Source organism: Lepidochelys olivacea, assembly GCF_965140295.1.
Source record: "Lepidochelys olivacea isolate rLepOli2 genome assembly, chromosome: 23".
Lineage (NCBI taxonomy): Eukaryota > Metazoa > Chordata > Testudines > Cheloniidae > Lepidochelys > Lepidochelys olivacea.
The window spans coordinates 13,166,939-13,181,431 of NC_140433.1; the positions used below are offsets into that span (position 1 = coordinate 13,166,939).

The 14,493-nt window shown below is 60.0% G+C and overlaps 1 protein-coding gene across 4 annotated transcripts; it reads right to left on the minus strand.

Annotated features, from left to right (window-relative positions):
• Window positions 1–612: 612 nt before the first annotated feature.
• On the minus strand, window positions 613–13,149 carry LOC311511729 (leukocyte immunoglobulin-like receptor subfamily A member 2). 4 transcript variants are annotated; one of them, XM_084612569.1, is made up of 8 exons: window positions 8,351–8,692; window positions 7,736–8,014; window positions 7,014–7,304; window positions 5,107–5,391; window positions 4,227–4,517; window positions 3,697–3,759; window positions 2,201–2,331; window positions 613–2,109 (listed from the first exon to the last, which is right to left on the minus strand). In XM_084612569.1, the coding sequence occupies exons 1-7, from the start codon at window positions 8,469–8,471 to the stop codon at window positions 2,201–2,203; spliced, it is 1,461 nt and encodes a 486-aa protein (XP_084468695.1). In that variant the 5' UTR covers window positions 8,472–8,692; the 3' UTR covers window positions 613–2,109. The 4 variants fall into 4 exon arrangements, with proteins under 4 accessions (XP_084468695.1, XP_084468694.1, XP_084468693.1 ...); XM_084612568.1 differs by lacking the exons at window positions 613–2,109; window positions 2,201–2,331; window positions 3,697–3,759 and adding exons at window positions 9,033–9,716; window positions 10,399–13,149 and having other exon boundaries at window positions 3,871–4,517; window positions 8,351–8,386; XM_084612567.1 differs by lacking the exons at window positions 613–2,109; window positions 2,201–2,331; window positions 3,697–3,759 and adding an exon at window positions 9,033–13,149 and having other exon boundaries at window positions 3,871–4,517; window positions 8,351–8,386.
• Window positions 13,150–14,493: the final 1,344 nt, after the last annotated feature.

The following is a 14,493-nucleotide window of genomic DNA, read 5'->3' on the forward strand; positions in this document are numbered from 1 at the left end:
GGGTTGGACTAGTTGACCTCCTGAGGTCCCTTCCAACCCTAACCTATGAGTCTATGAATTGTTGAAATCATGGTGGAATTCCTCAAGGGCTTCTTTTCCATGGGTCCAGATGATGAAGATGTCATCAATATAGCGCAAGTAGAGTAGGGGCGTTAGAACTCCCCCACTTTGTCACACCGCCCCCTCGCCTCCTGCAGTGCTCCCAGAGTGGCCATGCTGCCCCCTGGCTCAGACGGCCAATGACTCAGCCGGGGGGGGGGAATAATCCTGCCCCCCTGGGCTGCCTAGAGGGGCAAGGAGAGGGGGAGGGGTAAATGTGGCGTGGGGAGTCATTTTGGGGCAGGGACTGTGGGGCAGGCAGGGTGTGCGGGGGGAAACTGAGGACTTGGAGACAGAAAGGAAAATGGGGGACCCTGGGGCTAAGGGGGCTGGAGATGAGGGGAGGGGTGGGGGCCACTGAGAGGGGAGGTTGCTGGGGGTAGAAGTGGCAGCCCAGGGGGCACTTGGGTGCGCTGGCTCCCCCCTCCCTCCTCTGACCCCCCCAACAATCCTGCCCCCCAGCTATGACCTTCTGGGAGGAGCCTGTCTCCCCTCAAACTCCTGTCCCCCATCCAGCCCCTCTGCCCTTAACCCCGCTCCCGACATGCCCAATCTACTCCCCTCAAACTCCTGGCTCCCCCCAGCTGATTCCCCCCAAACACCTGCAATGGGGGCCCCCAGTGGGTCCTGTTGTGTTCATGGAGACACAATAAAGGGCCCAAGGTGCGAACACACCCCAGCCCCTGCCCCACACTGAACAGGGTTAAACACAGGCCGGGGCGGGGTCCAGAGCCCGCAGCCTGCTCCGCCCCACGGCAAACCCCCCAGTGACCCCTGGGACCGGCTGTGACAGACCCAGCAGAGCAGGAACCAGGGAGCCATGGCAGGCGCCGTGTGAAACGAGGGGTTTGTTCCGGCCCCGGCCCCGTTCGCTGGAGCGAGTCTCTAGCTGGAAAATCCCCCGGGTTTGGGCGTCTCCCCGCTGGCCCCGGAGACGCTAGCGACTGTCCTGGGGGGCAGAGGAGCCGGCGGAGCTGGGCTGGAGCCAGCGTCGCCGCGGCTGCTGTGAAAGTCCGACCCCGTTTCCTCCCGGGTTGGGGGTTCAGCCGGGGGAGGGGCGATGGCGTCGGGGTCCCTCTCTCCGGCCGCTCTGCTCAGGACGTCTCCGCGGAGCAGGGTCCGGAGGGCCCGGGGGCCCAGGAGACAGGGGGGTGGCAACTGGGAGGGCGAAGCGAGTCTCTTTCTTTAAGGCCCCAAAGGGAGTTGGGCGGCGCAGCCCGTCCCCGCAATATTTTATCCACCAATGAGGCCTCGTTTCTGACACCCCAATTTTGGGTCACAGATTTCTGCTCCCCCATTTCTCCAGTGTCCCAGGCAGGCCCCAGCCCGGCCCGTGGGGTCCGTCCGGCGGCCAGTCAGGTTGGATGAATCCCGTCCTTGTGTCTCGCCGACCTTCCCCCCAACGTTCATTCGTCCAGGTTCTCATGACACTGCCTGAACTTCTCACTCGCCTTCGTCGGCTGAACCCACCACGGGGGGACATTGGGAGGCTCCGGTATCATTTGATTTGGGGGGCAGGGGAGAGGGAAGCTCTGGGGGTTTGTACAATAGAAATGCAGGGCAGGGGAGGTCTAGGGAGAAAGGGGGAGAGAAAAGGGGCTGGGGGACCCCGCTGCAGAGAGAGGAGGGGGACGGACACCTGGGGGGCAGTCTGTGCGGTTATTCTAGTGCCAGGGTCAGACGCAACGTCCCCCCTCCCCACTGACAGCCCCAGGCAGAGACCGGCCCGGCTGGGCCAGCGAGTGGGACCCCGACGCCCTCCAGGGGCTGCTCCGTGGGGAGCCCGATGCGTCCAGCCATCTAGCTGGTGCCGCAGGGGCTGGTGCTCGCAGGCCCAGAAGTCCGGGGTTCAATCCTGGGGGGCAGCAGTCGGGTGGGGAGCAGTCTCGGGGGGACTCTTGAGCCAGGGGGTTTGGGGGCAGGGGGTTTGTGCCGGTGTCTAAGCCCCCCAAGGGGGAGCAGCTCGTCCCCCGGGGAGATTCTCTTCTCCGCACGGCCGGATCCGGGCTCCTGGGGGCACAGAGCGACAGCAGGTTAGAGGGGCCCCGTGCCACCCAGCCCCTGGGGGGAGCAAGGGGCCCAGAACAGGAGGTCACCTCACCTAGGGCGCCCCCCTTGGACGGCTGTAATAGGCCTCGGCCAGGATCAGCCCCAGGATGAGCAGGACCACGGCGCCCAGCCCCAGGCGGGTGATGTTGGTGTGGGTGAAATCCAGGCGCCCCGGGGGGGCTTCTGCGGGGGGAAGGGGAGAGTCACTCAGAGGCTCAGACGGGGAGATCAGCAGTTGGTGCTGCCCCAGGAGCAGAGCCCCCAACTCTCCTGTCTGGCAGGTCCAGCCCAGCCCCCCTCTGGGGGTCTCCCAGGGGCCACGGCTCTGGGGCCGGACCCCACTGGGGAGGCCGTCCTGCTGCCCCGGGGGGCCTGAGCCTCAGTTTCTCCGGTGAAGGGTGCACCCCCCACCTGGCACCCCTGTAGTGCCCCTCTGTCCACCCCCACAGGTACCTCTGTCCAGGCCTGTCTGCTGTGCAGTGAGCCCATCCCCGGGGTATCTCGACTGCTGACACACACAGCCAGACAGTGCATGTGGGGGGAGGCTGGGATATTGCCCGCTGTCCCCCATGTCCCGGCAGTGCCCAGGGCCCAGCCAGAGGCAGCAGAACATTTATTGGGGGGCAGGCCAGGGATCCCCTGAGAACCCAGTGCAGGAAGGACAAGGAGAGGGAATCCTGGGTAATGGTCACCCCTATTGCCAGGGGGACGTCATAGGGCCTAGGGAAGGGGGTTATAGCCCCAGCCCCCCTGCACTCAGCAGAGCCCAGCACCCCAGACTCTGCCCCGCCCCTGGGATCCCCCACAGCTTCCTGGCAGCTACCTGCAGGGCAGGAGGCTCTGGGGGAGCTGGGGGCCTGGCAATGGGGGAGGGGCAGTGGGGGCTGTCTCTCCATCCCCCCCATGTCAATTAGCACCTCCCTGTGGTGTCTGGGCCCCACCCACCCAGATTCACTGCCCCAGCCCCAGCCCCCGGGCACCGCAAGCCTGTTTCCAGGGCTGGTTCGATGGTGATTTCCCCCCAGCCCCGGGACCTGGCCCCACACTGCCTGGGTGGGTGGGAGTTGGCTCCACTCCTGGCTGGGTCGGGTCGGTTCCCCCTGCGGGACTAGAACCAGCATCTGTCGGGGTAGGGGGAGGGGATGAAACAGCAACTTAGGGATCACCCCACCCCCGACTCAGCCTCAGTCATCACCGTCAGTCCCGGCAGCGGGAGGGGGATTTTAGTGGCTGGAGAGTGGGGACCCCCCCTTCCCTCGCTGTATCAAACCGGCAGGCTCTAATTCCGACAGCCCAGACTTGCTCGGAGATCATCCGTGGGGGCTGGGAACCACACAGGATTCATCATTTCAGGTCCCATCAGCCCGTCTTTCCCAAGGACCCATATTCCCACCAACCCGTGGCCGTCACCCTCTATATAGAAGAATTGAACCCATCAGTTCTGTCCGCAGGGACCATCCTCCTCCAAACGGCCCAACTGGCCCCGTGGGCATCGGAGCGGGGAGCCCTGTTCCCTGGGGGGTGAATTGTTCCATTTCTCCGGCTCACCTTCTCCCTCCGGCTCCGTCATGGGGGGATCTGGCTGCTGGGGCCCAGCTGGGTCGGTTCCCTCTGTGGGATGAGAACAAGCATCTGCTGGGATGGGGGGGATGGAACCGAGAACCCAGGCCCGGGGGGGGGGGGGGGAAGCCGCGGAAACAGGGACACTGCTCCGCCCATGACCTGGCTTTTGTTACGGCTTTAATTGTCCGGGCGGATAGGGAGCAAATTCAGCACTGGGGCCAGTGCTGGCTGGGCAGCCCCAGGGCCCCCCACTCCTCTGTGCATCCCCAGAGCAGGGGCAGTCGACTCTGGGAAAGGCTCCCCCGCTTTGCAGCTCCCCCTGGGGGCAGGGATCCCCCCCTCCCTCAGCCCTGAACCTCCAGCAGCTGCTGCTCTCCCCTGGCTGGGAAACCCCCACAGTGGGTCCCAGGGCTCAGGGCAGAACCTGGCTCTGAGCCTCCCATCCACACAGAGACCCCCACAGAGGCTGGCTGGGTGTGGGGCTGGGAGCGGGGACACTGAGCTAGGCCCCTCACCTGCTACCACCAGCTCCACGGGGTCGCTGGGCTGCGACCAGACAGGTAGGTCTGATTTGGAGTAATAATAGCAGTGGTAATTCCCCCCATGTCTCCGGCTCACGTTGCGAATGGGAAACTCAGCCACGTTCCCGGCCGGCTCCATGTCCTGCAGCGCAGTTCGGTTTCCAACTTTGTGCAGAAGGAACCTCATGTTCTGGTGCGAACCCTGACACCGGATGGTCACGGCTCCCCCCAGGGCGACCCCCCCAGTGGGGCGCAGGGAGATGGAGGGTTTGGGGTATCTGAGCTCTGCAATGAGAAGGAGACAGGCCGTGAGACAGACCCCGGTACAGTCACTGCGCCCCATCCTTGCCACACGGTCCCAGAGATGGGACCCCTGGGAAAAAACCAAGCCAAAGGAATCTCTCTGAGATCCCAGAGATTCCTGGAAGCTATGCCCAAAACTGCCTAAAATCCAGAGCACCCCTCTGTACCCGAGTCTGGGAGCCAGGACTCTTGGGTTCTGTCCCCAGCCCCAGGGGGGTCTAGTGTTTCGATCGGGAGGGGGCTGGGAGTCAGAGGTGCTGAATATGGCACAGACAAAGACAAAAGATGAAGAAGGTTAATTATCCCCCATTCTTACAAGGGTAAATGGAGGCACAGGCAGGTTCAGTGACACCCCAAGGTCCCCTGGGGGCAGGGATTCCCCCTTCCTCATCCCCCTAGCTCCAGTGGCTGGGGAACCCCCCAGTGACTCTGTCCCGGCTCCCCAGCCAGGCACCCCCTCTGCTGGGCTCAGGGTAGAGCCTGGCTCTGAGGGTCTCATTGGCCCAGAGACCCCCTGGGGGTCTGGCTGGGTGTGGGTCTGGGAGTGGGGATGCCAAGCCAGATCTCTCACCTGCTACAACAATCTGCACGTAATCACTGGGATCCGACCAGTTGGGTGGCCCCGATCTGGAGCGAGATCGGCAGCTGTAGACCCCTGAGTCTTCCCACCTGGCACTGGGGATGGTGAATTCACCCCCGTCCCCAGCACCATCCAGCTTCCGGATTTGGACTCCATCTTTACACAGCAGTAACCTCCTGGCCTTGCACCGACACTGACAGTGGATGGTGACGGCTCCCCCCAGGGCGATCACCCCTCTGGGGCTGACGGAGATGGAGGGTCTGGGCGCAGGGAGCTCTGCATTCACACACAAACAGGAGTGAGATGGGGAGACACAAACCCCGCCCTGTGTGTCTATAACCTGCCCTTAGCGCCCAGCCCCAGGGACAGCGCCAGGGGTAACAGACACCTCACTGCATCCACAGTCTGTTTTTCCCAGGGCAATTCTGTGCATCTGTGGACATGCTAGGGTTGCCAGTTTTGGTTGGCTGTGTTCCTGGAGATTTCATCACATGACTTAATCTTGAATTAAAGGTTAATCTTTAATTCCGGCAAACTCCAGGCCAATCCTGGAGGGTTGGCAACCCTAGGATGTGCAGAATTCGTCCGTCTCTGCATCATTTTGTTTTTTCCCCGCAGAAAATACAGTCTGCCCCAGACGTGCTGCAGTTCCGCCCTTTGCCCACCAGAGGCCGCGGTGTCGCCAGAGCTGCCAGCAGCATGAACACAGCCCGCTGTTCTGGCGCCACAGCGGCCCCTGGTGGGCAGAGGCGGAACTGCAGCACTTCTGGGGCAGAATGTATTTTCTGTGGGGAAAAATATTCTCTGCCTGCCCGGGGCTGCAGAACCCCCCAGGAGGAGAAGTTCATCACAGCACCTGCCCGCAGAGCCAGGTTAGGGCAGAGAGGGGCACCCAGGGCTGCTGGGGGGGTCACAGACTGGGGCTCAGGAGTTAGTGGGGTGACAGCGTTGAGTCTGGGGATGGGGGAGGGGGCTGCAGGGACACATGGGGACGAGGGTTGCGGGGACAGGGGCTGAGGTGCCTGACTGAATGGGAAAGGCTTGAGGCCAGCCAGGGTCTGCATGGGGGAGGCTTCCCAGCTCCCTAACAATCCCCACCCCCCTAAAAAAACCAAACCTTCTCCCACCCACACCCAACCCCTTCCAGATTCACTCCTAGGCTCCTTCCCTCTCCCTCAGCTCCGCCATTACCCCTGACTCCCCCAGGCCTTTGCACGGCTTCTGGCAGGTGCAGGAAATACAGTTCTGTCGTGTGATTTAAACGAATAACTCAAAGTTCTGTGTTAATGTGGCTAGTGAGGACACTATTTGTCAAAAACAATTACCAGAATCCTTCTCTTTTTTTTCGGTCTGTGTTGTTACAGACACACTCGCTGACAGCTCTTTTGAAATAACTGACCAAAATAATTGAAACTGGCAGGATTATATTGTGTTATTTTGACAAATCAAATATGCAGCATTTCAGTGGATTTTCAAATATTGTGTGCAGAATTTTTAATTTTTTGGTGCAGAATTCCGCCAGGAGTGTACAGTTGTCCAGGCTGGTGGGAAGTGAATTCGGTACTGGGGACGGTGCTGGCTGGACATCCCCTGGGCCCCGACTTGTCTGTGCATCCCCAGAGCGTGGTCAGCCAGGGGGAGCATCCCCCTGGGAAAGGCCCCCTGCTCTGCAGCTTTCCCTGGAGGCAGGGATCCCCCCTCCCTCAGCCCCGAATCTCCAGTGGCTGCTGCTCTCCCCGGGCTGGGGAAACCCCCAGTGACTCTGTCCCCACTCCCCGGCCAGGCCTCTGCTGGGCCCAATGCAGAGACAGGCTCTGAGCATCTCACCAGGGCAAGACTCCCTGAGGGTCTGGCTGGGTGTGGGGCTGGGAGCGGGGAGGCTGAGTCGGGCCCCTCACCTGCTACCACCAGCTCCACGGGGTCACTGGGCTCCGACCAGACGGATGGGTCTGATTTGGTGCAATATCGGCAGCTGTAGGTCCCTGCGTCTCTCCGGCTCACGTTGCGAATGGAAAACTCGGCCATGTCCCCAGCCGGCTCCACGCCCTGTAGCGTGTTCGGGTTTCCAACTTTGTACAGAAGGAACCTCACGTTCTGGTGCCAACCCCGACACTGGATGGTCACGGCTCCCCCCAGGGCGACCCCCACGCTGGGGCGCAGGGAGATGGCGGGTTTGGGGTAGTAGGTCTCTGCAGAGAGAAGGAGACAGGCCGTGAGACAGACCCCGGCACAGTCACTGCACCCCGTCCTCCCTGCATGGTCCCAGAGACGGGGCTCCTGGGGGAAAACCCAGCCAGAGGAACCTCTCCAAGATCCCAGAGATTCCTGGGAGCTACACCTGAAACTTCCCTAGGATCGTCTATCTACTTAATGGGCCCCCCACCCCAGTGTCCCCCCTCCCCATCCCCGACCCTCCCATGGGCCCATCTAGCCAGTATCTCTCCTAGGATGAGTACACAGCAGCCAACAGTAGCTGCTGCATCTCTGGGCATCTCTGGGCATCTCCATCTGCTGGGCTCAGGGCGAAGCCTGGCTCTGAACGTCCCATCATGGTGGACACTCACCGAGGGTCTGACTGGGTGTGGGGCTGGGAGCAGGGTCGCCGAGCCGGGCCCCTCACCTGCAACCATGATCCGCACGATGTCACTGGCATACGACCAGTTGGGCGGCTCCCACATGGCATGGGATCGGCAGCTGTAGGCCCCTGCATCTTCCCACCTGGCGCTGGGGATGGTGAATTCGTCCCCATCGGCAGACAGGTCCCAGATTTCGATTCCATCTTTATCCAGAAATAACCTCCTGCCCCAACACCAACACTGACAGTGGATGGTGACGACTGCCCCCGGGGCAATCACCCCGCTGGGGCAGACGGAGATGGAGGGTCTGGACCAAAGGAATGCTGCGTTCACACACAAAGAGGAGTGAGATGGGGAGACCCAAACCCCTCCCCGTGTGTCTGTAACCTGCCCCTAGCGCCCAGCCCCAGGGACAGCACCAGGGGTAACAGAGACCTCACTGCATCCACAGGGAACCTGTGGGCTGAGTTCTAATCTCAGCCCCCGCGGGTCAATCCGGAGTCACCCCTGAGTGCACTCGGGACAGTCCCCATGGGGTTAATAACCGGAGTGAGTTTTGGGATGAAGATTCAGGGCTCAGATCCTCTTTATCGCTCCCCCACTCCCTCCCCAACTCCCATACTTAACACTAAAGTTTCCCCAGCCCCACAGATACTCACGTCCCGATATCCCGATCTGCCCGGCCAGCCAGCAGCCTGGAGAGGAAGACAGGTCATTAGGGACCAGATCCCAGGGCACCTGGATCCTACACCCTGGTCTCAGATCCCCCTCCCGCATCATGGACACATGACCTGGTCTCAGGTCTCCCCCCTCATGGGAACACGCCCTGGTCTCAGACCCCCACCCCCATGGGCACACACCCTCGTCTCAGATCCCCCCCATGGACTCACACCCTGGTCTCAGATCCCTACCATGGGAACACGCCCTGGTCTCAGACACCTCCCACAATGGGCACATGCTCTGGTCTCACATTCCCCCATATGGACATGCCCCTGGTCTCAGATCCCTGCCATGGGTGCAGGCCCTGGTCTCAGGCCCCCACCCCATGGGCACATGCCCTTGTCTCAGATCTCCTCCCCCCCGCGCCCTGGTCTCAGATCCTACCCCCATGGACACATGCCCTGGTCTCAGATCCCACCCCCCTGGAGACACGCCCTGGTCTCAGATCCCCCTGCCCCAATGGGCATATGCCCTGGTCTCAGATTCCCGCCATGGACAAACGCCCTGGTCTCAGACCCCCCCACCTCATGGGCATATGCTCTGGTCTCAGATCCCTCCCCCCAACACCCTGGTCTCAGATCCCCCCCATGGACACACACCCTGGCTGTCTCCGATACTCACCAAGAAGGAGGACGGTGAGAGCAGATGCCATGACAGGCGCAGGGAGGGGCCCCTCAGCTCTGCCACCAACACCCCAGTGCCCAGCTCCACCGAGCCCCAAATGAAGAACTCTACAGGAAGCCGGGGATGGCTCATCTCTTCCTGCATCCCTCCCACGTTGTCTCTAATCTGCCAGCTAAATCTACTGGAGCCAAAATAAGCAGCGGTCCCTGCAACGCCCAGGAAATCCTGGGGCTCTCAGCCTGGTCAAGTGTCACGTAATTCACAGCTTGTCCTTGTCTCTGTGGGGAGTGGGGACAGGTGACACTCAATGTACCCTGCAGCCTTGGGGAAGGTGCACTGGGCTGGGATCCAGGAGACCACGGGGTCTGGTCTTCAATCTTCCACCACAGATCCCTCCCGTCCCCCATTATTACATTCTGAGTTCAAGCGGCTGGAGACCCATGTAGGTAAAATTAATACGTGGTCATGCAATTAAAGGCTGGCGTCATAATGCATGTGCTCAAGGGGGCAGAGTTAAGGGTGTTCACAAAACCGTAACTGGCATTTCCTGGTGCTGGAGGGTTTGACTCTGAAGCCTTCCCTCTCAGTCTGCCAACCTGCCCACGTGAGACACGAGCCATGGCACCATGTGAGGCTCGTGCATTGAGAGAGTCTCTTCCCTGCATGGCCGGATCCAGGCTCCTGGGAGTGCAGAGAGATGGCGGGTTAGAGGGGCTCGCGTCGCCCTGGGCCCAGCCCCTAGGGGAATCAAGGAGCACAGAAGGGGGGGTCACCTCCCCTAGGGCACCCCCCTCAGGCGGCTGTGATAGGCCTCAGCCAGGATCAGCCCCAGGATGAGCAAGACCACGGCACTCAGCACCAGACGGGTGTTGCTGGCGTGGGTGAAATCCGGGCGCCCCGGGGGGGCTGCTGCAGGGGGAGGGGGAGAGTCACTCGGCGGCTAGGACGGGGAGATCAGCAGCTGGCTCTGCCCTGGGAGCGGAGTCCCCAACCCCCCCATCCGGCAGGTCCAGCCCAGCCCCCTCTGGGGGTCTCCCAGGTGCCGTGGCTCTGGGGCCTCCCCGGGGCTGGACCCCTCAGGGGAGGCTGCGTCCTGCTGCCCCGGGGGGCTGAGCCTCAGTTTCACCAGTGAAGGGGGGACCCGGGTGGTTGAACTGCCCCCCTGAGCCACGCAGCAGCCCTATGGGACCCCCCGTACACTCCCACAGGTATCTCTTCCCCAGCCTGTCTGCTGTGCAGTGAGCCCATCCCCGGGGTGTGTTGGCTCCTGCCAAGCCCAGCCAGCCAGTGCATGCGTGGGGAGGGTGGGACGTCACCCGCTGCCCCCCACATCCCATCAGTGCCCAAACAAAGCACCGTCAACCTGTGGAACTCCTTGCCAGAGGATGTTGTGAAGGCCAAGACCATAACAGGGTTCAAAAGAAAACTTGATAAGTTCATGGAGGATAGGTCCATCAATGGCTATTAGCCAGGATGGGCAGGGATGGTGTCCCTGGCCTCTGTTTGCCCGATGCTGGGAATGAGCGACAGGGGATGGCTCATTTGATGATAACCTGTTCTGTTTATTCCCTCTGGGACACCTGGCATTGGCCACTGTGGGGAGACAGGATACTGGGCTACACGGACCTTTGGTCTGACCCAGTCTGGCCGTTCTTATGTTCTTCTGATCTGTCAGATCTCCTGTCTAACCCAGACCATAGCTCTGTCCTGAATGAATCCCCCTCTGAACTCCAGCAGATCTTCAGAAAAACAGCCAACCTTGATTTAACAAGTGCCAGGGGGATCCAGTGGTTAATTCGCCTCCCAGTTAGAAATTGACCCCTTATTTCCAGTCTGAATGGGTCTAGCTTCAACTTCCAGCTGTTGGATGCAGTTAGACTCTCAAGGCATTGCCTTGCTAGCTACAGCAGGGAAAATTCTTGCCCGTATCCTCTTAAACTGATTACTTCCCTTGCTGAGGAAATATTGCCAGAATCTCATTGCGGTTTTAGACCATCCCACGGGACAAAGGACATGATCTTCATTGTCCGCCAAATCCAGGAAAAATCTCAGGAAGGGAAACCGCACCTGCCCATGGCTTTCATGGATTTGACAAAGGCCTTTGACTCTGTCAATCGCGAAGCCCTGTGGAAGCTTCTGGCCAGATTTGGCTGCCCTCCAATATTTATTAAGGTCCTAAGGCTTCTCCATGAGCAGATGCCTGCCACGGTTCTCTGTAATGGCCTTTCGTCATCAAAACTGGGGTCAAGAAGGATGTGTTGTTGCCCCAACCCTGTTTTCCATCTACTTAGCAGTAGATGGTCCTCGTTAAAGATCACCCACCCCCTCAATGGAGAAGACATTCAATACGGAATGGATGGGCGGCTCTTTAATTGAATTGACATTCAATACGGAATGGATGGGCGGCTCTTCCGCTCGAAGTCTAAAGTCTTCACGGCGTCCATGACTGATCTTCAGGACGCTGATGATTGTGTCATCCTAGCGTGTGCTGGGAATGACCTTCAGCCCACACTGGATTTTCTCGCACAAGCCTACGACTCTCCCTCACGACTGAGAAGACCAAAGTGCTCCAGCAAACCTGCTTCATGCCTGGCATGTGACCCACCCCAAATCGCCATCGAGGGTCAGACTCTGGAGACAGTCAAGCACTTTCGCTACCTCGGTCGCCCACTTTCTCAACACGCAAAAGATCAACCGTGAGATCCAGCTCCGGATCCAGCAGGCGAGTGCTTCCTTTGGGAAATTGCTCCGGCGTGTTTTCACGGACCGTGACCTGCAGCAGGACACCAAGATCCAGGTCTAGAAGGCACTTGTTCTTCTTACGCTCCTCTATGGAGGTGAAACCTGGATGACCTATTGACAGCACCTCCAGAGTTTGGAGGGGTACCAGCAACGATGCGTCTGGAAGATCCTTCGCATCAAGTGGCAAGATCGTCACACTAAAGCCAATGTCACCAGCACTGAAGCACTGATCCTCATGCACCAACTCCGCTGGGCTGGACATTGTGTGCAGATGCCAGACTCTTGCCTCTCAAAACAAGTCTGTCATGGAGTCCCCGGGCGATGCTCTGGAACTGCTCCCTACGAAGCCAGGCAGGACTCTGGGGCAGTCGCCTTTCTGGGAGCAGCCTGTCTGCAGGACACACAGCTCACACAGCTTCCACCTTCCTGGGTCTGACCTCGGAGCCTTCAGCCTCCTCTGCCCCTCCGTGCGCTTCCCACAGCGAGTCCACTCAGGCGGGGTCCTGGGGGGGCCAGAGGGTCCTGCCCCCCAACTCCGCAGTCAGACGTGACTCTCAGCCAGCCAGTAAAACAGAGGTTTATTAAATGACAGGAACATGGTATAACACAGAGCTTGCAGGTGCAGAGACGGGACGTATTTATTACAGGTGCAATCAGGGACGTATTTATTTATTTTTCCTAAAGTTAATCAAGTATTTTAGGAAAAAGTGTGAGAGCGGCCACTAGCGAGAGGTGGTGCACTCTGAGGCCACCCAAACATGTGTTGGGAGAGCCCCTGATTTAGAGCCTGGTTTCTGGAGGGGGGGGGTGTGGAGATTCGGAGAAAAGCGAAGTGACCTTAAATTTCAGCTTGGCTTGATTTGCAGCAGAACTGATGGGAAACCTACCTCGGCTGAGGTGAAATCTGCCCCAGCTCAGTGTGAGCAGATGCACTTTTGTCATGGGAAGTGGGGTCTAGTGGTTAGAGCAGCGGGGATGGGGACTAGGACTCCTGGGTTCTATCCCTGGCTATGGGGTCTAGTGGTTAGAGCAGGGGAGCTGGAAGCCAGGACTCCTGGGTTTTATCACTGCACCCAGCCCGTCAGACCTTTTAATCCAACCCTCAAGCTCCTGCCGGGGAGTGGGGTCGGGGGGGTTGCCCCACTCTGTGTGTGCTGTGGCTCTGCATGGCTCCCAGAAGCAGCAGCCAGGGGGCTCCACCTGATGCCCCCACCCCAAATGCTGCCCCTGCAGCTCCCATTGGCCGGGAACCGTGGCCAATGGGAGCTGCAGGGCCGGCACCTGCAGACGTGGCAGCGTGCAGAGTCACCTGGTCGTGCCTCCACTCAGGAGCCAGAGAGGGGACATGCCACTGCTTCCAGGAGCTGCTTGAGGTATGCGCCGCCCGGAGACTGCATCCCTGAGCCTTCCTGCACCCCAAACCCCTGCCCCAGCCCTGGTCCCCCTCACACCCTCCAAACCCCTTGATTCCAGCCCAGAGCACTCTCCTGCATCCCAAACCCCTTATTCCCAACCCCACCCCACAGCCCACATCCCCAGCTGGAGCCCTCTCCCCTCTGTACCCTAACCTCCTACCCTAGGCTGGAGCCCCCTCCCGCACACTGAATTTCTCATTTCTGGCCCCACCCCAGAGCCCGCACCCCCAGCTGGAGCCCTCATCCCATCCTGCACCCCAACCCCCAATTTTGTGAGCATTCATGGCCCGCCATACAATTGCCATACCCATATGTGACTCTCAAGCCAAAAAGGTTGTCCACCCTGGTCTAGTGGGTTGGGGTGGGGGAGGGGGGAACAATGGTGCTGGGGTTCAGGGGGACAAATTAAAACCTGACCCAAGCAAGCACTTTCCCCCGCAACACGTGATGGGCCTGCGGAACTCATTGCTACAGGATGTCACATAAGGCCAAGGACTTAGCAAATCCCAGGCTTCCAAAATGCCCCTTGGCCAGGACACTTATGTGAAGGACGACAGGGATTAGGGCAGCTGGTTTGCTGGGACAGCTGCCGCTTTCAAGAACTGGCCAGCCTGTTTCTTTGTGCTCCCCGCCCCCCAGGGTCGGTCGGTTTGTCTCCACCAGTCGCAGGGACCATCTTTTTGTTCCATGTCTGTACAGCGCCTGGCGCAGGGTGGCCCGGACCCGGCCCACCTAGGAGCAGATGCAAGTCAAGTATCAGTAATGAACGATAATAAGGAGCATGAAGGGGGGGCATGAGTATCTGGGAGAGGGTGGAGCAGCGAAGGGTTAATTTAAGAGTTAATTTAAAGGGTTAAAGGTTAAATTAAGGGTTAATTTAAAGGGTCCCCGTTATGGGAGGAGAGAGAGTGAACAGCTGAGGAATTATATCAGGCCACCACTAGGGGGTGCTGTTCCCGTCCCATACCCCGCACCCTCCAATGGGCTGGGACACGAAGGGTTAATTTAAAGCGACCCCCTGCCTCCCTCCCCTCCTCCTATGGGCTGATTTAATGACCAGCTAGGAAAGCTCCCGGATGTCACCACCAGGGGGCGCCGTATCCCCCAGGGGCTGGGCCGCGAAAGGTGAATTTAAAGGGATCCCCCAGGGACAGGGGTGGAGGGGAATATGTGGGCAGTTCCAGCATGTCACCACCAGGGGGCGCTGTATCCCCCCCCAGGGGCTGGGGAGCGAAGGGTTAATTTAAAGGGGTCCCCCAGGGACAGGGGTGGAGGGGAATATGTGGGTAGTTCCAGCATGT

Coding starts and splice junctions, on each gene's coding strand:
- LOC311511729 (XM_084612566.1), bottom strand. CDS start 8,471: ATGATGCGGGAGGGGGATCTGAGACCAGGGTGTAGGATCCAGGTGCCC. Junction 8,015..8,350: donor GCAGATCGGGATATCGGGAC/GTGAGTATCTGT, acceptor GTGTGAACGCAG/CATTCCTTTGGTCCAGACCC. Junction 4,518..5,106: donor CGTGCAGATTGTTGTAGCAG/GTGAGAGATCTG, acceptor TTCTCATTGCAG/AGCTCAGATACCCCAAACCC.